Genomic DNA, 22,379 nt, shown 5'->3' on the forward strand with positions numbered 1-22,379 from the left:
GCGCTTCACCTGCTCGTGGGTCAGCTGCACTCCGATAGCCTCTTTGGCTTTGCCTGTGGACACGAGCACAGCCAGCTGCTCGCGAAGAGCAGGAATGTCGGGGGCGGTTGGAAGAAGGCCGCCTGCGAGACCACTCGACGGTACGGGCTCCTTTTCAAGAAGGTTCATAACATCTGGTAACGTGTCTTCTGCAGACATTGTGCAAGGCTATATACAGCTCGCATTTTTTTATTCAAATAACTTTATCCCGTAGGGGTGCCGAAACGTGAACATAACATAAGAGAACTTTAGATCTTTTAGCTTTGAAATCAATCCTCTGTACTGATCGGGGGAGAGCTCGCCGGCGTAATCGTCAAAGAGGGCTTTCGTTGTCTTCGCCGAAGAGGTGTAAAAGAGGACGATCGCCGCCACGTTCTCACGGAAGGAAGCTGTTATTCTGGTCAACTTCTGGGTCAGTACCCACATGCTGATGCCCATATGTCGTCCAGAAAAAGCGAGATTCACCAGCTCGCCTGTGTGCCCTTTCACATCTTTGGAGGCCGTGCAGTCGTCGAGGATTATGAGCGTGTTGGTGCCCTCGGAAAGCCATCTCACGAGCTTCAACCACCTTTCTACGTCGTGCTGCTCGCAGACTATCACATCCATTCTCGGATCATTTTCGCCAAGCCGGTGGTAGGTCTTGTTGTGCGTGAACGTCGGGCAGATGAGCATGATGTAGTCAAACTTCCCGCGGAAAGGGCCGTAGAGCTGGTCCACAACGAACCTCGATTTGCCTGAATTGGTCGGCCCCACGAGAGAGCGTTGAAGGGTATCTTGCCGGGGTCCATGTTCTATTCAATTCTGTACAGATTCCAGCTGTCTTTCCATAATGTTGAACTGGGAGTCGGCGATGACGAATACGTGGCAGTTCACGTTGCCTGAGCCTTTGGCTTTCCTCTCGATTTCCAGCTGGACCCCATCCGTACTGTTCACAATGCGCTTGCCACTTCCATGAATGTGTTGGTCCGCCATGGAGCGCATATCAATCAGAAGCCCGAAATTGTCTCCGGTGTAAAACTTTGTCACATCCATCTGCTCGGTTTTATTTTTTTCCTTCATGAAGAAGCGTTGGGCCTCTTCCCACATGTCCTTGCCTTCGACGCCGTTGTTGTAAATCATGTTGGGTGAGCCGTTGATCGCGACGCTGACTTTCGTCAGATCCAGGAAGACGTATTTTTCTGAATCTCTGGTGCCATCAGCAACTACTCTATGAACAGTAGCAGGAGGGCTTTTAGCGACCTTTTTTGGGCATCGATTTTGATCTTCTTCCTCGTGTCGGTGTCTTTTTTGAAGGTCACCACTTTGGAACGCATCACGTGGTCATAGGCGAACTCTTTTCCGCTGGAGTAAACGCTATGCACCTCGTCTGCCAGAGTCTTGCTGCGGATCATATCGTACTTGAGCTCGATGTTGGTCAGCTTGTATTTCAGCTGGGTTGTATCGGAGCCATTGATCATATGTGCAGCTTCAGCCAGGGTTATTTCGAACATGAGGTCTTTGTAAAGGGCCTGGGGGTAGAAAACACCGTGGTCGGTTAAGATCTGATGGTCCAGCCTGATCTGGTACTTGCTCCCGTACACCTCGTTCAGCTTTTTTTCAGCGTCGACGCCCAAGGTTTCCTTGTCTCCCGCGCCTGAGCGGATCTTGCATAGTTTCTCACTCTGAATCCCTTTGAGGATCCTCTTGTCTCTTTCTTCCTGCAAAAGGAAAAGGTCTTCAAAGATTTTGTAGATGCCGTAGCCGACCGTGTCTTGCAGGGTTTCGCCTCCAAACTTCACGTGCAGCTTGTCAACAAGCGCCCGCGTGACGTTCTGAACAAGGAAGTTGTTGGCATGCCCTCGAGAAAGGTCAATGTTAAACACAAGCGCTAGCGCGCCTGGCACCAGAACCTCGTTCACGTTCAGCTTGGGCACGTAAACGTAGAGTTTCACCGGGGTTGGCTTCAGTGCACGAAAAGGTGATCCGCTTGACCGCGCACTCGGCCTGCATCCCGTGTAATGTTTTTTTCCTGTACGTCGCTCGAAGGTTCTCTGGAACTGACATTGTATTAGCCGTCGGCGATAATTTCTAATTTGAAAAATAATAGGCTTTAAATATATCGCTATGGCAGAAGGTGGTGGCGAATTTGGTAACGAAAACACTGGCCTTGACAACCAGCTTGACCACGACTCTGATGAAGGCGAACAAGAGGTTGACACAACCAGTCCTTTTCAGCCAGGCGTGGCGTCAACTCCCTACCAACCTGGCGACCCATACCATGGGGGCGAGCAAACGGAAATGAGTAGTTTTCCTCACGAGCAGTCCGGCCTGCCTGACACTTCTTTGCTCGGTGATTTCGTACATACTGATAACAAACCGGCCATGCTTGAAAGGGCAAAACAAATAATCAGAAGACAGTTCCCGAAGGTAGACTTCAAAAAATTGGGAACAATTGGTTTCAGCAAAAAAGGAAATCAATCTGAGATCGTTTCATTTGGCCCCAGGGGGGGTGAGTCTAAAATTTTCAAGCTTGGCGACGAAGGGTTACTAAAAAGTTTCACAGACTCGAAAAAATCAGCTCTTGGGCAAAGAGCTGAAGACATCATTGCAGAAGACTGCGACACCATCATAGAACAAAGCCAAAGACTGAGAGAGGCAGAAATCCAACTTCAACAGGCGGAAACGCTCTCTTCGCAAAGAGAAGAAGAAAAGAAAAAAGTGGAAGCCCTTAGACAAAAAATTGTGCAAACTGATGCTCAGATTGATGAAATTGGGGATAAATATGGTTCGAATCTTGACAGTGAAGCAGAGCTGCGTAGGCTCAAACAAGAGAAAAAGAACTATCAAACCGATCTTGAAAACAGGAAAAAAGCTTTGGAGTCGCTTACGAAAAAAACAAAAAACAGAGAAAAGGAACAAGCCAAGGTTGACAGACTCAGGGCCAGCATCGCTGAAAAAGAAAGCGAAACAAATGCCATGGAAGAAAGGCTCAACCAAACAAAACCGTTGGATGACCTGAAAGAGCAGGAAAGCGAGCTGCAGCGCCAAAACGAGGAAGACCAGGCGATCATCCAGGATGAGAATGCCTTGCCCTCTGAAAAAGAAGCCGCAGAAGGCAGAGTTGCAGAAAGAAACGAGGAGATCGCCCGTTTGCAAACTCAGATCGCGGAAAGGGAAAGGGGGCGGCCTCTCTTGGAAAGGGTCAAGGAGATCTTCAAAAAATATGGCGTGACATTGACCGCCATTCTTCTTGCCGCCGGGACCACAATCGGTGCTGTCATCGGGGTCCTCACCAGAGGTTTGAAAGCCACCGGCAAAGCTTTGGGGAACGGCCTCAAAGATATTGCCGCGAAACTTGGCTCTCTGCTGCCTGGGCTGATTGGCTCAATCGTGAGCTTCCTGTTCAAAGCCGCCGGCCAAGTCGTCGGGTTTCTGGCCGAGCACACCTGGCTGCTCATTCTTGCCGCGGTGGCCTTTTTGTTCGAAAAATATTTTAAGAAGCAGCATTAGCTTAGTGCCAAGCCGTGAACAGCAACGCCGAAAATCCAACAATACCGACAATTACCGCCGTTTTGTTGATTTCGTGTTGCGGCGTTTTGTCCTCAGCCTCGGGCTCAATTTTTTGCACCAGCGGCTGCGCTTGCTGAGTTTTGGTCGAAGCTGGTTTCCTGTGGGGTAGAACCACATGCCCCGATTCGGCTGTTGTGGGTTTGTGAATCGGGTTGGACGGGTGGCTATTGGGCTGGTTAATTTTTGACGGGCCGCCTGCCATGTGTTTGAGCCCAGCTTTTTTTGTCTCCGGGTTAACCTCGTTATTCACCCCTAGTTTCATTCCGGAGACTGCCTGTTTCAGCTTGTTGTTGTAACCGATCGTGCTTGCGGTGTTGATTATCATCTGCGCGGGCATGAGCCACGCCATGGGGGCAACAGCGAGATTGAGCCTGACCTTTGCTTGGTCCACCGCGAGCTGGTACCTTTGCACGCTCGCGGCCAAGTCAGGCTGTCTGATCGCGTCTTCCATCAGCACCAGGAACTCGCTCTGGGCTTCTCTCGCCCGACCGCCATGGCCCAGAATGCTGCTGCGGACGTTGACTTGCACGCCCAGGACGCAGTAAACGAAAGCCACGATTGACCGGTTGATTCTCGACAAGCCCGCCTGTGTCAAACCGTTTGCGGTGTTGGGTGCGAACCAGTCTGCTTGAGCATCAGAAGCGGCCCCCGGCTCGATGTAATCGATCAAGTCCCCATTTATTGCTTTGCCGCCTTCATCGCTGAATTTGTTCCATCCCGGGTATTTATAGTCGGTTTTCGACGGGCCCGCGCCAGTCACGTAGACGTAAATGCTTCCCAGACCGTGGTTTTCCCCGTGCATGAAGCGGAAATCACGCGAGGGGGCAATGCCGAACTCGCCGCATATCCTTTTGTACGAAGCTACGTCGTAATGATTGTTGTACTGGTTGAACGGCGGGTCTCCGGGCAAAGCACTCATGCTCTGAATTCCTCCAAGCTGGTACAAAATCCGCCTGACCGTGAAGTACACGTGGAATTTGTAAAAAGCTATTATCTGTGGGGGGAGATCCATCCCGCTGTCAAAGATTTCGCGAGAAACTCCGCACCCCTGTGTCGTGCAGAAAACCGCGAAGTTGAGCTGCTTCGGCCAATATTTCATGTCAGGCCCTCCCAGCCAGCGTTTTGATTCGACTGCCGACGTGTGCCTGAGTTTGGTGTTTCGAAATATTTCTCGGAATTTTGTCGTGAAATATTGTTCAGGCGTGACGTATATTTGGATTGGGGTGTCGAATATTTTTTTCAAACTTTGCGCTTTGCCGTCGTAAGGTACGGCAGGGATGGGCAAGGAAATTTTTGAGCCAAGCGGCGACAGTTGGTAAGGAAAACCCCCGCTGTCTCCCAAACCAAGCGCTTCTTTCATTTCGGCGCTCCAGTATTTTCTATCTGAACCGAAGATGCTTTGAAACGAGTCTTCGCTTTCTTTGAAAAACACCTCTGCGGTCACGTTATTTTTCTCGTTGATCGTTGCTTGTGAGATGCTTTGGGGAAGCGGTTTAAAAAGCTTGTCCACGCCTTTTTCTTCACCGCCTCCGCTTTTTTTAACGCAGGTCTATTCCACACATTCGCCATGTATTTTGAACATAATTTATTTGTTGAATATAAAAATGGTTGTTCTCACTCTTGTCGTGCAACAGAACGGCGAGACCATCTATTTTCAAGAACCGCTCCCAGGAGCAAGCTATGCCAGACTTTTGAGTTGTTCTTTTTTCAACTCGTGGCATAATCTGAGTTCTGTTGGCAGAATGTTTTTTAAAGGAACCAACGATGTTGTTGCATCATTGCCTGAAGGCCATTACAATGTCGAGAGCATCGTAAAAGAACTGCAATCCAGTTTTGAACATTACACGAAAAAGGGGAAATTGGTCTTAGAAACGAATAACCCTAATTCTGTTCTTAAAATTACAACCGTCGATGATAATTCACTCAACCCTGATCGAGCGAAAGAAGTTTCTGTTGATTACAGTTTGGCCAATTTTCTTGGAATCGGGAGAAATATGAAGAAAGAAGAATATATCAAAAAGCTTAACAGCCCGAGTTGCTACTTTATCCACTGCGATCTCGTTGACTCAACAAAAAACTTTTTGAATGGAAAGAAGTCAGACCTTCTTGCCAAGGTTGACGTCAGAGGAAAACCTTATGAAAAAGTCAGCTATAACATTGACTCATCGCAGAATGTTTTCCGTGACGCTTCTACTGACAAGTTCATAAACAGCATCACCTTAAAAGTGAAAGATGAAAATGGTGAACTCTTTGATTTCAAGGGCCTGCCGCTTCTTCTTGAATTAGAGTTAAATTGAACACAATTTTATTTGTTGAAAATAAAATGGTTGTTCTCACTATTGTCTCGCAACAGAATGGCGACACAATATATTTTGAAAAACCGATACCGAGAGTGCGTTTAATGAAACTAATTTCTTGCAGTTTGTACAACAGCTGGTACAGTTTGAAAAAAAGAGGAACAGCAACCTTGACTGGCTCTGCCACCGCAATTTTCTTTCCAGGGCATTACACTTTAGAAAGTTTGGCAGAAAAAATAGCCAGCCTGTTCACCATTGTTGGTTATGATATGGAAACTGAAATGAATAAACCTCGTGGCGCGCTTCAAATAGTAAATAAAGGGTTCAAGAAAGTGTTCTTGACACAAATTTATCGAATTTTCTTTGTGTTAACCCCCCAGTTGCCCACTAAAACCCTCGTAAAAAGGCTTTCATCTCCAACAACATATTTTATTTGTTGTGATTTGATCGACACAGAATGGAATCTGTTCAATGACAAAAGGTCAGATGTATCAGCCACGTTTAATGTGAAAGGGAAGCCTTATGAAAATGTAATCTACCTGGGTTCTCCGCAACAGGTTTTGTGAGACTGCTCTACAGACCAGTCCATAAATAGCATCACCATTAGCGTGAAAGATGAAAATGGTGAGCTCTTTGATTTCAAGGGCTTCCCTCTTCTTTTTGAATTAGAGTTAAATTAAATTTCTTTATATATGCAATGTCTTCGGCAAATCTGTTGCCACCAAGTGCACCGCTTCCAAGCGTGCCGCCTGCCGAGCCACTATATCCGGTGGTGGCGGCAGAGCCTTCTCAAAATTTCCGCTTGCAGAAGGTCAACGAGATTTCCAACACATTGGCCGGCGAGGTCAACCACTATCGCCTCGTCGCAAAAAAATATAAACGCGTGAGAAAGTTCGTTAATTGGGGTGCCGCCGGCTCTAGCGTTCTCTCAGCAGCGTTTTCCAGCCCGAGTTTTGGCTCTGCTCTGTCTGTTGTTGACTTGCCGGCTGCCGTTCCTCTTGGCGGCGCTGGTGGGTGCTTCGCTCTTCTTTCGTCTGCGATGATTTTCGCCGGCAAAAAGCTCGACTCAAAGATCAAGAAGCATCAAGAGATCACCACGCTCGCCGTTGCCAAGCGTGACACCGTTAACAGACTTCTCTCGAACACTTTGAACAACAACGGGGTGTCTTCCCACGAGTTCGACACTATCCTTTCGGAGTTTCAGCAATACAACTTTCTGAAAGATCAGGTCCGAGCAAGGATGCTTCGCCAACAATCAACAAGAAAGCTTCCTGATGTTGATGTCCAAAAACTTCAGAAAGACATCCGCGGCAGACTTGAAGCGGAAATGATAAAAAAAATCATGAAACCTCCCGCTTCGAACTAAATTTCGAGCGAAAAAACACAAAACTCTCTCTTTGTCTTGTCAAAAACAGGTGATTGCGGTATTTTTCTTGCCACATAAATAGCCTTGAACTTTCGAGAAGGTTACTCACTGACGCAGTCATGTGCGAAATAGGGAAAACCCCCCGATCAGCTGTTTCTTTTTATCGCTCTAGTGATGTCTCTTTGTTCTACCGCGTTTTGTGCCAAATTTTTCCTCGAAAAAAGGTGAAAAGTGCCATTTTTATTGGCCAGGCCAAGAAGAAATACCCTATTCTAACAAACTGTGGACAAAAAATAGAAATCCGCCTGTAAAATTCCTTTTGACTTCAACATTCCTGACGGCTTTGAAAATTCCTGATCGCTTCAACTGAAGCCAAGAGGAATGCAGCGAGCTTAAACTGAAGCCTTCAGGAATTCGCAACGGGAAGCTGTGTAGCCTCAACCATAACTGCGTCATGAAAGCATTCAACAAATTTGCATGTAATATCACGCACTTGTCTCTGCCACTCAGGCGTGAAATATTCATTCACGAGAAACGCAATCAAGTGAACACTGACAAGCATGTTTTTTTGGTATGCAAATGAAGCCGTGGATTTTTAAATGTAATTCGACCGGTTGTAAATAGCGTCGCAGCTCAGTAAAATTTCTGAAAGATTTCGGCGTAGTCGTTCTCGTCATACACGGGGTAGCCAAGATAATGTTTTTCTCCATTTTTATAACACTCGTAACAGAGTCCTTTTAGGCCGCAAGAGTTGCATTTACGGCAAAACATGACCTTTACAATTCTTGATCGTTTTTCGCAAAAGGGCGCCTCATTAATCTCGTAATTCACGTCATCCCAGCACATTGATTTTCTTTCCTTGATTTTTATCGCGATGTACTCCTTGAGAATCTTCTCAATAAGCTCTGGAGGGAGGTTTTGAATGGCCTCGGAAATTTGCACATAAGGCGAATGTCTTCCGACAGCCATGTCGGCTTCCTCCCTCGGTATTGGGCCGTAGAACCTTTGCAGAACATCGGATGTGTATCTTGCGGCAGCCATGTTGGCGCAGTATGCACTGAGCGTGCGCTTCTCCAATAGGAAAAATTTTCTGGCACAGTTTTGTATATACAATTGAAGGGCACATCCGTGCATATTTTTTACGGAAGATGGACCAGCTTTTTCGCTTTGCTGTTGCGTTACACACAGTTCTGGCACAGCGCTCATGCCTCAGTTCTGGCACAGTACACACGTGCAGTTCTGGCACAGCACACACACATATAAAGTGGGGGTTCTGGCTGTGGGAAGCAAGAGGGCAAAAAACCGTCCAAAAAAGCCCCCCAGCTCCTTCTCTGAAGCTTTAGTCTGAGGAGAAGGAGCTGGGGGGCTTTTTTGGACGGTTTTTTGCCCTCTTGCTTCCCACTGTGCCAGAACCCCCACTTTATATGTGTGTTTTTGGCATTTGGAAATTTATCTGCAGACTTAATCTTTAAGGTGTTAAGAGCAGCTCCGCCTAAATATCGACTAAACCAGGAAATAGCCAAAAAATAAAATTTCTTCAAACTCGCCCAGAATGAAGTTTTTAGGGTACTAGTTACAAAAATATTAGCTTAAGTTCGTTAAATCAATTAGTGTTTTTTTCACGAATTTTTTCTTCCCGATGCCCAAAATCGGCCGAAATCAATCGAAAATAGACTGTATATTCAGAGACTCGTAACCGCAAAAGTAGAGATTATCATTAAAAACTAATTGTACGTCGCATTTGTACTTTCTTTCTTGTATATTTAGAGCTATTTAGATCGCGATTTGATTAGAAATCAAATATTTCACGAAATTTTGAAAGCTTATGGCGCAACACAACTAAACGAGTAGTGAATATTTAGCCTATTTTCAACTGCTCAAAAGGCGTTCTGGTACACGGATTTCCCCAAAACGGCTTATGTAGTCTGAAAGAGCATGATTTCTTCTTCAAATTAGTGAAATAAAATTTTTGGGTAATTAAAATCGTGTACGCCGAGGACGCAAAGTAAATGCAGTTCTACTTCCTGAAAACGTGACCTTTGACCCAAGCGTCACGGACGCGATAACAACAATAGACAGCAGATGTTTCGTTAGTTTTAACATTTTCGAGTGAAATCGGTCCGAAACAGTTACTGCAAGAAACTGGTAGACGAAAGAAATCTTATACCGTCTACGAAGGAGTCAAAAGTCACATTTTTGACACAATGACTTCGTTCGTTGAGAATTGAACATTAACGAGCTTCAATGAAATTTACGAAGTTGCGATGTGTTTTATCTAGCCGATACTCACCTGAATGTTTATATTTATAGCAGACTCGTTTTCTTGGAAAAACGTTCGGAAGGAACTGAATTCACATTTCGCAACCTTTGCAAGTACCAATGTTTAAATTCTCACCTGCCGAGCGCTGATAATCGTTCATCAGAGAAAAACAACCAAACTGCACTGTTGCCATTAGCAACTCCAAAATAACATTCTCTCAAAATGTAAAGTGAAATAATGTTGGATTATTGACTGCCTTTCAGGACTAAATTACAAACCAGATTCAAGCTTCATTACCTTTTAAAAATGCTTGACTTTATTTGTTTGCGTCGGCTTTATTCATTTATTTTGATACATTATTAAATTAAAGCAAGTTCACGTTCGAATATTGACAGGTGTCGCAAATTTTCGGATAAATGTAGATTTCAGCGTCGAAACAATTTGCTGAAGTTGCGGCAAGGTAACGACATAAAACAGTGATAACATGTATTGGCGCTTTCTGGATTTACTATCCTTACCATTTTTGACATAAGAAAAGGAAAAGAGTTTCGGGTCTAAACAGTTTCGTGACTTACGTGGTGTGGGCTCTTTAAGCGCCATGGCGTCCTGTGGATATTCAAAGTATGTTGGGGGAGATTGCGGTGCGAGCCCAGAACGTTCGGCTACCGATCAGGTAGTAAGAATTGGTGACTGCAGCAAGGATATCAAGGACCATCTCAAATCATGCAGCGTTTCAGAATCTGCTTTGAATTCGGAAGCAAGACTTCTGCTGGCCCGGGCAGGTAAAGTTCAAAACTAGTCAACTATGTAACCTGCGGCATTAAATTTCACTTATCGGACGATTTCTTTCATTATTGTCAATGATAGGCATCTTTGATGAGAACGAGATCTCTTTGAATGTCACTATTTGCCCAAGACACCGCGATTCATTTGGGCTAAGGTGGCGAAGCAACCGGAAAACGTGCTCAATTCCAGATTCATGGGCAGCGCACAGGACTTCTCATGTGAAGGGTGAACGTGGAATAACCCTTGAACAGTCTCGTCGTCTCTTCAAGGCCAGCAACATCGTAACTCCGGTTGGTTCAAGTAAGCTGCGTGAAATCCTTGAGGGGAAATTAATCATCCTAGGCACACCCTTTTCCTGGCTTTACAGGACAATATTTTTCAAGATGTAAACTTTAGGGAAGTAATAGCTAATAGCATTATATCTGGGGTCGGGGGGTGGGGGGTGGGGGTAGCGGCGGTAGGAAGGGTACAAATTTTAACAGGTTCCTCTTCTCGCGGAAGGTTATTTTTTACTTTGTAGAAAAATGTGTGGGATGGACTGGATAAAATTTTTAAGACAAAGTCCAAGCAGTCCAAGAATAAGTTAAATGCTCGTTGTAGCTTATAGAATTGTTGTGCGAAAAGAAAAGATACAGGGGCTACATTTTATTTTTCCTTTCTTCGTTGCGCAAGGGCGGGGCGGGGGGAATAATTTCGAAACACCGCACTTTCATACCTCGAAGCCTCGCAATTTCTTTTATTCTTTTGCTGGCAATGTTCAAAAAAGCTCAATTAAAACAATGGTTAATTCTTTGACAGTCATATGTCCGCAATGTCGGAAGAGTCTCGACAAGTACACTGATATCGAAGATTCTCCAGGAGCGCAAGCTGCAGCGTCCTTATACAAGCCAGAAGCAGCCGTCGACGTATGCCCCTCTCGATTGGATGAGGTAGGGATAAGACACGACTAACATACTGGCGAAGTAAAAGCCTGACAGCGACATTTAAACTAAACTACAACGAGCCCCGTCTGTTTAATTTACCATGCAACTCGTAGTTAAACCGAAGCTGTACATAAAGGCGAACGGCAAAAAATCCGCTATTACAAATAACTGAGCTAAATTAGGCATCGCTTCTCTTGAATTTTTATGGAGCGCATGCTGTCATTGTGAGACCTTTAAGCAAACCACAACAGTGTTATCGTATTATTTATATACCAATTGTATAATTGGTATTGTACTGTTTTAGCGACTATGCCAGGTAATATCACATTTTGTTACACGACTAACTTAGTTCAGAAAGCCAACAACTAATATCAGCCAGTCAGGTAACTCCATTGCCGGTCCAATATTCTCTCAGTATTGGACCGGGCACTGTCCCGAATGATCCCGCACGAACATTCTTGAAGATTTTTTGGCTGTTTTATGGCTTACGTTTTTCTAAAAGAACTTGCTTTAAACATGAACGATTCCTTTCATTTTTCTTCCAACTCTCTTTCCCTTTTATTTTAATTAACGTATAACGTTTTTGATTAAAGTATACGCCTGTTCGACTCCCAATCAGAATCGCACGCTTAAAGTATGAGATGTTCTTGCAGTCCTTGATCATGGCATTTCTTCGTAACAATTTTCAGTCGTGTGATAAATCTCTTTTTTGGCAAAGCTTGGTCGGAACCGTACTGGTAAGATATCGACCCTTGGTCTTTTATACGGACTTCGCTGAAATGCCAAGACCCAAGGGCGATATTCCCCTAGTGCGGGCCTCGCGCTTGCTTAATAAGAAATGTGTAAGTTATTAGAGCAGTGTCTAGCATACTAATGCTATTGAAACTCCATATTTCAGGAAGCAAACTCTGCTGACGACAGCAATTTGTCGGCAATATATACAGGAATGATGGAGTTGACACTAGATCATAGTTTATTTGTCCCTGAAGAAAGCAGTGGCAGCGATGAGGAGTCCACAAACGTGCCGGCTGAAGAACCTAGTGAACAGTACTTACGAAGGAAGCAACTCAATAAATTTCTGGAAAGTTGTAACGTCGAGAAATTAACTCGACCCAGGAAGAGGTGGGAAGAGGCGGGCGCACGTACCCGTACGAACCACGTAAAAAAGGCAAAAGATGTCATTGTAGCAGCTTTGGATGTGATTATGCCAGGGGATGCAGCATATTTATGGGATGCACTGCAGTCGTCAATGCTTGTGGACAAAGAGCTTGGATCTGCAGAGAGTGACGACCACAAATACCTTGAAGCCCTGGCAGAAACATACAAAAATGCATCCTCTTGGGATACAAGAAGGCAAGTCTTGTCCATAATGGCCGATCTAGTCCCTTTCAAACGCCTTCAGAGGTATTTGCCTGGTATCACTGAGTACCGAGTGAAAATTGCGCGCCAGCACAAAAATGTGTTTGGTCGGGGCGTTCCCCTTTCATTGAAGTATAGTCCCCGAATGCGGGTAGATCCTAACCAACTTGACCATTTTTTGACATTTATAACAAGTCCGCACATCATACAAGATCTCCCATTTGGACAGAAATACATGAAGTTATCAACTGGTGAAGTTCTGGAGACACCCAACGTAATTCGTAATATGATTCCGGAACGAATTGTAATCCAGTATACCAAATACTGCGAAGAAGCCGGATTCCAGCCGTTTGGACGCACAACGATGTTAACCATCCTCTCAAACTGTAGTGCCACTGTGAGAAAATCGTTGCAGGGTATCGACTATATTGCCGCAGAAGGAAGTAGGGCCTTTGACGATCTTTGCCATGTGGCGAGGAGACTAGAAGAATGCGGGATATTGAAGAGAGATGTCGCTGAGCAATGGAGAAGTTGTCTGAAGAACGGGAAACAATATCTGAAGTCGGATTATAAGGTATTCAAGAATTAGCATTATGTACATCGTACCTGGGGGCGTAGCCTCCTTCCACCCCCTTTGTATGCAACTACTCACATATGCCCAAGCTGTGTTTAACCTTGACTGATTTTCACTCACTTTCCTTGCATTTATTATGAAACATGTTTCCATAACAAGCAGAGCAGAATGCAAGGGATCAAACTGAGCTTCGAAATAAAGTCCTTTAGAGCAGATTCTGCTATCTTTGATATTCCTCCCTGGTTCTCAGTACCGTTTAGCAAAGCCTGCGACAAATTTGCCGTTACTGTACGTTTGGCCTATTTCAGTAGCTGGAATACAATCTAGTATGCATAGTTACGCTCCATGTATGAGCTACTGTAAAGCATTTCACTTTAAGCACGTAATATCTGTTTTCTGTTTTTATCAGGTGCACGTATCTCTCTCCTCGTCTGTGGCTGACCACTGTAGTACATACGCTTTGAGCGATGAAAAAGAGCCTTTGTTCAGCAGCCCATGTGATCATTATCATGGTAATTCATGCTCTCAATGCGAAGAATTGAAAACTAAAATATCTGACATCCAGGCATACTTACAACGAGAAGATCTGGGACTACCAGAAGAAGAGTTGGATGACTTGCGCCATATTTGCGACGAGGCAGCTCAAAATGTTCTGTCCTGGAAGGCCCATCAACTGAGGAGCAAAATTCAGGACACTGCCAGAATAGACGTACTCGACCAACTAGACGAGTCATCCGTCATGATCACCCAGGACTGGGCCATGAAATTTTTGCCACAGAAATACCGTGAATCTCAAACTGACTGGTTTGCAAAGAGGGGCATTTCGTGGCACATAAGTGTGATTGCAAGAAAACATCAGGGAAATCTAAAGAGTCAGTCCTTCGTGCACATTGTCAAAAACTGCAGTCAAGACAGCTCGGTGGTTATCCGCATCATGGAACACGTATTACGCACACTGAAAACGGAAAATCCTGAACTCACCACAGCATTTTTCCGGAGCGATAATGCCGGATGCTATCACAATTCAACCATGCTAGCTGCGTGTCGTTCTATGGGGGCTGCCACTGGAATCACTCTTTCTAGAGTGGACTTTAGTGACCCTCAAGGAGGGAAAGGCCCATGCGACCGCAAAGCAGCCAGCATCAAAGCACATGTCCGCAGATTTATAAATGAGGGGCACGATGTCCAAACTGCGGAGGATTTAGAAACTGCGATGCTATCAGCTGGAGGACTCACTGGGATCAGAGTGGCTCTTGTTGATTCATTGGGGATCAAAGAGAACCCCATCAAATGGGATGGCATAAGCTTGATTAACAACCTACAGTACACGGGCACAACGATAACAGTATGGCGATCCTACAACGTCGGCAGTGGAAAGACAGTCGACAAACAACTACCAAAAGGTATTCACATGTAGTATTAACATGTCGTATTAATGAGAACAACAGGTTACAAGCATATGCTGTTGGCCACGCCCTCATTAGTTTCAGCTTATAATGAGCGTGATGAGTTAATAAGCAAATACGAACATCACTTCTTTGTTTTGAGGAATAAGTAGCTATACATTTTTTTGTTATGGCATAAAGGTCACCTTATTTGCGCAAAGGTAACTTCATACGCAAACGTTTACCGGCAGCCGGCTTTATCCCTTCCAGTAAGATTATACTCCACGAGAATACAGCTTGAGTTGAAATGCGGCTGTTTGAGGAACTTTGTACCAGAATAGCATGTTTTTTTTTGCAAAACAAATAGGGTGTTCATTACCAGTTAACCAACTTGCTTTTTCAGCGTGCGCTGTTTGCATACAATCGCTGAACTTCGTGCTACACCTACCAACAGACAAATTTCTTCTCGTGGGGAAAGAAAAAGAGTAATGGCGCGAGCTGCTTCCTGTTGTTTTATTTATTATTCATTTGTTGATTTAACATTTTTTTTTGGCTTGGTTTCAGCCACAACCAGTTTCAGTGGCACGTTACAACAAACATTTTCATCGGGGAACTTTGTGGATTGCAGCAAGGGGGTGCGTCAGACACACAGCCAGAAGTCTTCAGATGAACATTCTCTTTCTGAAGTGCCAGAGACAGCAGAGGGAGATGCAGGGGTAGGTGTTTTCCAGTGTCCCAGTGAAGGATGTATCAAGGTCTATCAAAGATACTCAGCCCTTGAAAAGCACCTGTCATACGAAAAGTGTGAATTGCTCCCAGAGAAAGCCACACTTCTTGACCAAGCGAAAGAAATGTACCATCTTAAATTAACTGAAGGAAGGAGCGCAGGAGCGACAAGCCATGATGAGAGAACCGTTCCTCGGGAACTTGCCGCAAATACCAGTCAGCTGGCGAGAGGTTGGGCGTTGAAGCAAACAAAAAAATCCGGGCGCCTCAGTGAAACCCAAAAGAAGTACCTTAATGAAAAGTTTAGTATCGGGCAGCAAACCGGTCACAAAGTGGATCCACTGTCGGTAGCTCGCGACATGCGCTACGCCAAAAATGCCATGGGTAACCGGCTGTTCACCCGAGATGAATTCCTAAGTGCACAACAAATACAGTCCTACTTTTGTCGGCAAGCTGGGAAACTACGCCATCAACATGCAGAGGATGACAGTAGTGATCGCGAGGCTGCTGTCGACCAACAGCAGTATTGGGACACTCGGACAGAAGTTCTATGAGAAGTTCAGCTCCAGCATCCTATCACTTATGACAATCTTGATCTTTGTGCCTTGTATCATGCGAACAGGCTGAATCAGCTTAGTGTTACCGTGTTAAAGTACATTTGTGAATACTTCGATATAAACAAGGAGCAACTAACGCTTCGCAGGAAGACGCCTTATATTAGTCTTATAGGCAAGCTAGTACAGTCATGCTCATGTCATGAACAGCAGTAACAAGTATTTCAAGAAGCAAGGTCAGTAGGAAGGGAACCCCTGAGTTCCCCCTCGCAACTAGCTTTTTTTGCGCGTAATTAAGCTGTTTCTGGTCTAACAGCCTGTGAATGGTCCATGTGTTTTCATTATTTTTACTACAACCGAGTAAATGTCGTCTCATCGAGTCAGAGAGAAACAGTTTCTCGCTAGTTTGAAGTCAGAAATCTTGTTTCAGCAAAGGGTTCGGAGTATTGTTAGAGAAAAAAAAAAACTCGGTTTGTTTGCGAGTTGTATGGTACTATAAACAGACAGGGTTCGTTGTAGTTTAGTTTAAACGCCACTGTCAGGCTTTGACTTAGTCCATATGTTGGTCGTGTCTTATCCTTACCTCATTCAATTGATAGGGGCATACATCGGCGGCTGCTCAGTTCTAGCTTGCTTCTGGCTGACTATGAAAAAAATTATTATTGCTTCAATTAGCTATTTCGCAGATTGCCAGCAAAAGAATAAAGCCTGGTTCTCATATCCTGCCGACCTACCTGCGACGTAGTCGCCGGTTGCAACTGACAACGTTCGACGTTCGGCAGCGAAATGCAAATCGAATCGGCGCAATTTCCAACCACTTCAACTGTAAATATGGATCGTACGGGTCTGACGGTACTTGATATGTGAACACAGCCAACGGAGATACTTGTAATCTGGCCATATTACCATATCATCTCTTCCAAAACCAGACTTTTCTTTATATTCTTGGAGAAGTTTGTTCAGATGTTGTTGTATTTTTGTTGAGCGGAAGCAACGTCAATCTTCAGTGTATTAGCGACTGCTTGCCAAGCATTTTTCTTTACTCGTTGGTCTTTATACTCATGACAGTACTTGTCACATGTAGCCCGGTACGTTCTCATTTCGTCCATTAACATACGGTTGCTTGCTACATCCTCACATGTGACTTATCGACTTATCCGCCATTTTGAAAGTAAGGAATTGTGGGAGAAATCGAGTTGTTACGTCATACATTGCGTCTGCAGTTGTTGTCTTCATCGCCGACGGCTGCTCAGCTACACTTCGCAGGTAAGACGGCGGTCAATGCCTGGGACAGATTATGTTTCGGCGATGAATGTTCACATATACCCCAGGTGTTTGGCGGCATATGAGAACCAGGCTTAAAAGATATCGCGAGCGTGCAGTGTTTCCAAATTATACCCGCCCCCCCCTCCCCCGCCCAGCGCGCGCAATAAAGAACATGTAAATAAAATGTATCCCCTTAGTATCCCCGCTTCTTGAACGCTCATTCTATAGGCTACAACATTTCACTTATTATTTTAAGTTGAGCCCCCGAAATGGAACTTGTTAAAATTTTTACTCTTCCGTCGAGCCCGTCCAAAACCACCAATCCCCCCGGATATACTACTGATGAACAATCGGCGGGTGGGAATTTAAACATTGGTACTTGCAAAGGTTGCGAAATCTGAATTCAGTTCCTTCCGAACGTTTTTCCAAGAAAACGAGTCTGCTATAAATATAAACATTCAGGTGATTATCGGCTAGAGAAAACACATTGCAAGGTTCAATTCTCACACCAGGTAAGTCACGAAACTGTTTCCAAAAATCCCTGAGACGGGAACCTCTTTTCCTTTTCTCTTAAGTCAATGGCAAGGATAGTACATCGAGAAACCACCAATACATTCTATGTCGTTATCTTATTGCAACTTGTTTCGATGCTGAAACCTATCGTTTATCCGAAAATTTGTAACGCCTGTCAATAATTCTGAGTGTTTTGGAATATGAACTCACTTTAATTTAATAATGCAATCAAATAAATAAATAAAGCCGACGCAAACAAATAAAGTCAAGCATTTTTAAAAGGTAATGAAGCTTGAATCTGGTTTGTAATTTAGTCCTGAGAGGCAGTCAATATTCCAACATTATTTCACTTTACATTTTGAGAGAATGTTATTTTGGAGTTGCTAATGGCAACAGTGCAGTTTGGTTGTTTTTCTCTGATGAACGATTATCAGCGCTCGGCAGGTGGGAATTTAAACATTGGTACTTGCAAAGGTTGCGAAATGTGAATTCAGTTCCTTCCGAACGTTTTTCCAAGAAAACGAGTCTGCTATAAATATAAACATTCAGGTGAGTATCGGCTAGATAAAACACATCGCAACTTCGTAAATTTCATTGAAGCTCGTTAATGTTCAATTCTCAACGAACGAAGTTATTGTGTCAAAAATGCGACTTTTAACTCCTTCGTAGACGGTATAAGATTTCTTTCGTCTACCAGTTTCTTGCAGTAACTGTTTCGGACCGATTTCATTCGAAAATGTTAAAACTAACGAAACATCTGCTGTCTATTGTTGTTATCGCGTCCGTGACGCTTGGGTCAAAGGTCACGTTTTCAGGAAGTAGAACTGCATTTACTTTGCGTTCTCGGCGCTCACGATTTTAATTACCCAAAAATTTTATTTCACTAATTTGAAGAAGAAATCATGCTCTTTCAGACTACATAAGCCGTTTTGGGGAAATCCGTGTACCAGAACGCCTTTTGAACAGTTGAAAATAGGCTAAATATTCACTACTCGTTTAGTTGTGTTGTGCCATAAGCTTTCAAAATTTCGTGAAATATTTGATTTCTAATCAAATCGCGATCTAAATAGCTCCAAATATACAAGAAAGAAAGTACAAATGCGACGTACAATTAGTTTTTAATGATAATCTCTACTTTTGCGGTTACGAGTCTCTGAATATGCAGTCTATTTTTGATCGATTTTGGCCGATTTTGGGCATCGGGAAGAAAAAAATTCGTGAAAAAAACACTAATTGATTTAACGAACTTAAGCTAATATTTTTGTAACTAGTACCCTAAAAACTTCATTCTGGGCGAGTTTGAAGAAATTTCATTTTTTGGCTATTTCCTGGTTTAGTCGATTTTTAGGCGGAGCTGCTCTTAAGTTTGGTTTTAATTTCATCGGTTGTGTTATCTGTTATGTTGTTTGTGCCTAAATGGTAGATGATGCGTTTGATAGCTACATTTGGTGTGGGCTCGTTGTTGATGTACGCAATGACTGAATCAAGTGTCGCACCACTATGAGATCCAATGCCCATAGCTAACCTTCCTCTATTTAGACCTCGAGTGTTTGAATCACCAAAGACGATCGTATCTCCAACAGGCTTAATGTCTCTAAAAACTTTCTTTGTTTGTTCATTTTGGCCTGTAGTTTGAATATTTGCATCTTCTTGTGGTGGCTGCAAATACTGTGATTTCCGGTCTGGATTTTGAATATCGCCTTGAGTTACAAGCTCGCCTTCAAATAAATTTTCTTGTATAACATTCGTTTCTTTTTCTAAATCCTCGACACGTTGCAGGATAGCTTCATTTTCCTTTAATAGTGTGCTGTTGTTTTGGCGAAGCTGGTCATTTTCGCTCTTGACTTTCTCGAGGTTTTCTTCCGATTCCCGAACACGTGCATACACTTGCGCCATGTCTTCTGTCATTTTCTTCTTTAACTCGTGATACTGATTTACCTGATGTTGCAACTGATTTTCCAAAGATTTACGCAGTGTTTGTTCTCTTTTAATGTTCTCCTGGCAGCTTTCAACTTCGATTTTGCAACTGTTGAGTTCAGCTGTTAAAGATTTCATGCGATTGTGGACGTGATCAAAATCTTGGAGCTTTAATGTCATGCTGTGCAATGTCTCCTTAATTGCAATATTTTCCTCAATAACCTTTTCTATAGAAGATTTCAGTGTTTCAAAAACTCTGTGGTCCTGATGACCAGGTGGAGTACTTGGGAGGCTTCACCGTCGAGTTTGGGGGGACGGTTGCTGTAGTTGAAGGTTTGGCCAGTGGTTGTATGAGTGGTAGAGTTGTCACCGGCGACATCTTCGACATTGTCAGAGCCATTTGAAGCATTTAACTCTGCTAAAAGGTCATCTGCTGTCTGGTGTGAATCGCCAGAACCTCCAGTTTGCCTTGCCGTTTCCACGCGCACCTTTATGCATGGAAATGCAGTGAGTGAGAGATGTATGTATGTCACACCAATCAGATTGGATCTACTGTAAACAGCCAATCAAATTTCTTGTTGTAAAGGTAAATGTGACCCTCCATATGAAAATGTCTTATGAAACATGGCAATTTGGGTGAAACCGGGTTTCCAAAGGGGTTCAAACTCCTGAAACCGGGTTTCCAAAGGGTTTCTAAAGAGTTTCCAAAGGGTTTCCAAAGGGTTTCCAAAGGGTTTCTAAAGAGTTTCAAAGGGTTTCCAAAGCGTTTCCAAAGGGTTTCAAACTATTGAAACCAGGTTTCTAAAGGGTTTCCAAGGGGTTTCCAAAGGGTTTCTAAAGAGTTTCCAAAGGGTTTCCAAAGGGTTTCTAAAGAGTTTCAAAGGATTTCCAAAGCGTTTCCAAAGGGTTTCAAACTATTGAAACCGGGTTTCTAAAGGGTTTCCAAGGGGTTTCTAACGAGTTTCCAAAGCGTTTCCAAAGAGTTTGAAACTCTTTGAAACCCCTTGAAACTGGGTTTCTAAAGGGTTTCCAAAGAACTTTTAAAAGCGTTAGCAACGGCTTTCAAAAGAGTTACCAAAGGGTTTATCATTGTTTTTAAGGCAATCCAAACAGGTTTCCTATCCTATGAAAGCTTTGAAACCCCTTGACGAAATGTTGCATGTAAGACATGTAACGTAGTGTGATAGAGTGTCTTGAGTATTAGATTATTCCTGCAACGCATTCTTTCAGCTAAGTTTATTAATTTTGGTTATTAATTGTTTCCCAGTTAATTAGCATGGGCTTAAAAACTTTTCTGTTTTAAAAAATGTACTGAGGTCGACACAATGAACTGTTCACTCATGCGAGAACCTTTCATCGAGTATTCACGGCCGTTGACCACGACTGCATCACGTCACGATTAATTTATGGCAACGAGATATTTTGTACCACGCTGTTTTGATGTTTACTGAAACGCTCCTCTGTTAAACTGACGAAACTGCCTGTTAGATGTTTAAATCTTCCTTGAAAATCGTTTTACATTAACTTACCGTTCAAACGACTTGTGTTTAATACTGTTCGTGACATTTTCGCATCCGTTATAATAACCTTATGTCCGTTTAAACAGCAAGCAAAAATTGAATGGAAGTTACGAAGAAGTGTTATTGTTTGAACGGCCACAGAGCATATCTAGTACCAGGAGTACCGGAACAACTGATAAACAGCTAATAACAGCGAACAAAGAATTTCGTACGAGTATTGAACTTTCAGTCTGACAACTGTTAAACCTGTAATTCGACAAGACCGACCTAAATTCAAGTATTCACTTGCTCGCCTTGTATTAGTTTGTTGCATTTTTGACATCTAAAAATTAACGTACCTGAGCATATTCCATAATCAGCTACCAGCTTAACTTCTTTGCATAAAATATATTCTGATGGCAAAACACAAGAAGCCGATGCGACCATTTTGGTTTTCATGGTTTTTCAGATCTTTCAGTGTTCAAGCGTGTGTATGTTTTTGGCACGTGAGTGGTAACACAATACTGTAAGGTACTGTCACGGTTAAAAAGGTAAAAACTATTTCTCTGGTTCTATTTGGGATAAATCAATGATTTAAACGGTGAAATGCTCTCTGCTTATAAATAGGAAGTTTAATCAAAGGTTCTATGACGCACTTTGCACTCTTAGCTAGTTTTTCTGCCAGCGAAAGTTTTTTCTTTCGGTGTCCATCCCGATAACTGGCTTCCTGTCTTCTGTAGCGTCACGGCTAGTTTGAAAAATAAATTTCTCCGGTTCTACTTGGGATAAATCAGTGATTCAAACGGTGAAATGCTCTCTGCTTATAAATAGGAAGTTTAATCAAGGGTTCTATGACGCGCTTTGCACTCTTAGCTAGTTTTTCCGCCAGCGAAAGTTTTTTCTTTCCTCGTCCATCCTGTTAACCGGCTTACTGTCTCCTGTAGCGTCACGGCTAGTAATGAAAAATAAATTTCTCCGGTTCTACTTGGGATAAATCAGTGATTCAAACAGTGAAATGCTCTCTGCTTAAAAATAGGAAGTTTAATCAAGGGTTCTATGACGCGCTTTGCACTCTTAGCTAGTTTTTCCGCCAGCGAAAGTTTTTTCTTTCCTCGTCCATCCTGTTAACCGGCTTACTGTCTCCTGTAGCGTCACGGCTAGTAATGAAAAATAAATTTCTCCGGTTCTACTTGGGATAAATCAGTGATTCAAACGGTGAAATGCTCTCTGCTTATAAATAGGAAGTTTAATCAAGGGTTCTATGACGCGCTTTGCACTCTTAGCTAGTTTTTCCGCCAGCGAAAGTTTTTTCTTTCCTCGTCCATCCTGTTAACCGGCTTACTGTCTCCTGTAGCGTCACGGCTAG

The 22,379-nt window shown here is 43.5% G+C and overlaps 2 protein-coding genes and 3 pseudogenes across 2 annotated transcripts; 3 read left to right on the forward strand and 2 right to left on the reverse strand.

Moving 5' to 3' along the window:
• Positions 1-831: 831 nt before the first annotated feature.
• On the reverse strand, positions 832-2,082 carry LOC149111119 (uncharacterized; annotated as a pseudogene).
• Positions 2,074-3,528, forward strand: LOC149111120 (uncharacterized). The gene has a single exon (XM_089292381.1). The coding sequence runs from the start codon at positions 2,143-2,145 to the stop codon at positions 3,526-3,528; it is 1,386 nt and encodes a 461-aa protein (XP_089148507.1). The 5' UTR covers positions 2,074-2,142.
• A 1-nt stretch (position 3,529) lies between these two features.
• Positions 3,530-5,738, reverse strand: LOC149111121 (uncharacterized; annotated as a pseudogene).
• An 844-nt stretch (positions 5,739-6,582) lies between these two features.
• On the forward strand, positions 6,583-7,329 carry LOC149111122 (uncharacterized; annotated as a pseudogene).
• A 2,323-nt stretch (positions 7,330-9,652) lies between these two features.
• LOC149111123 (uncharacterized) lies at positions 9,653-15,751 on the forward strand. The gene is made up of 6 exons (XM_089292382.1): positions 9,653-10,597; positions 11,096-11,226; positions 12,119-13,153; positions 13,563-14,556; positions 15,103-15,648; positions 15,699-15,751. The coding sequence occupies exons 1-6, from the start codon at positions 10,372-10,374 to the stop codon at positions 15,749-15,751; spliced, it is 2,985 nt and encodes a 994-aa protein (XP_089148508.1). The 5' UTR covers positions 9,653-10,371.
• Positions 15,752-22,379: the final 6,628 nt, after the last annotated feature.

The sequence above is a fragment of the Orbicella faveolata genome, unplaced genomic scaffold (assembly GCF_042242905.1).
Source record: "Orbicella faveolata isolate gen_17 unplaced genomic scaffold, um_ofav_v1 contig_24, whole genome shotgun sequence".
In the NCBI taxonomy this organism is placed as follows: domain Eukaryota; kingdom Metazoa; phylum Cnidaria; class Anthozoa; order Scleractinia; family Merulinidae; genus Orbicella; species Orbicella faveolata.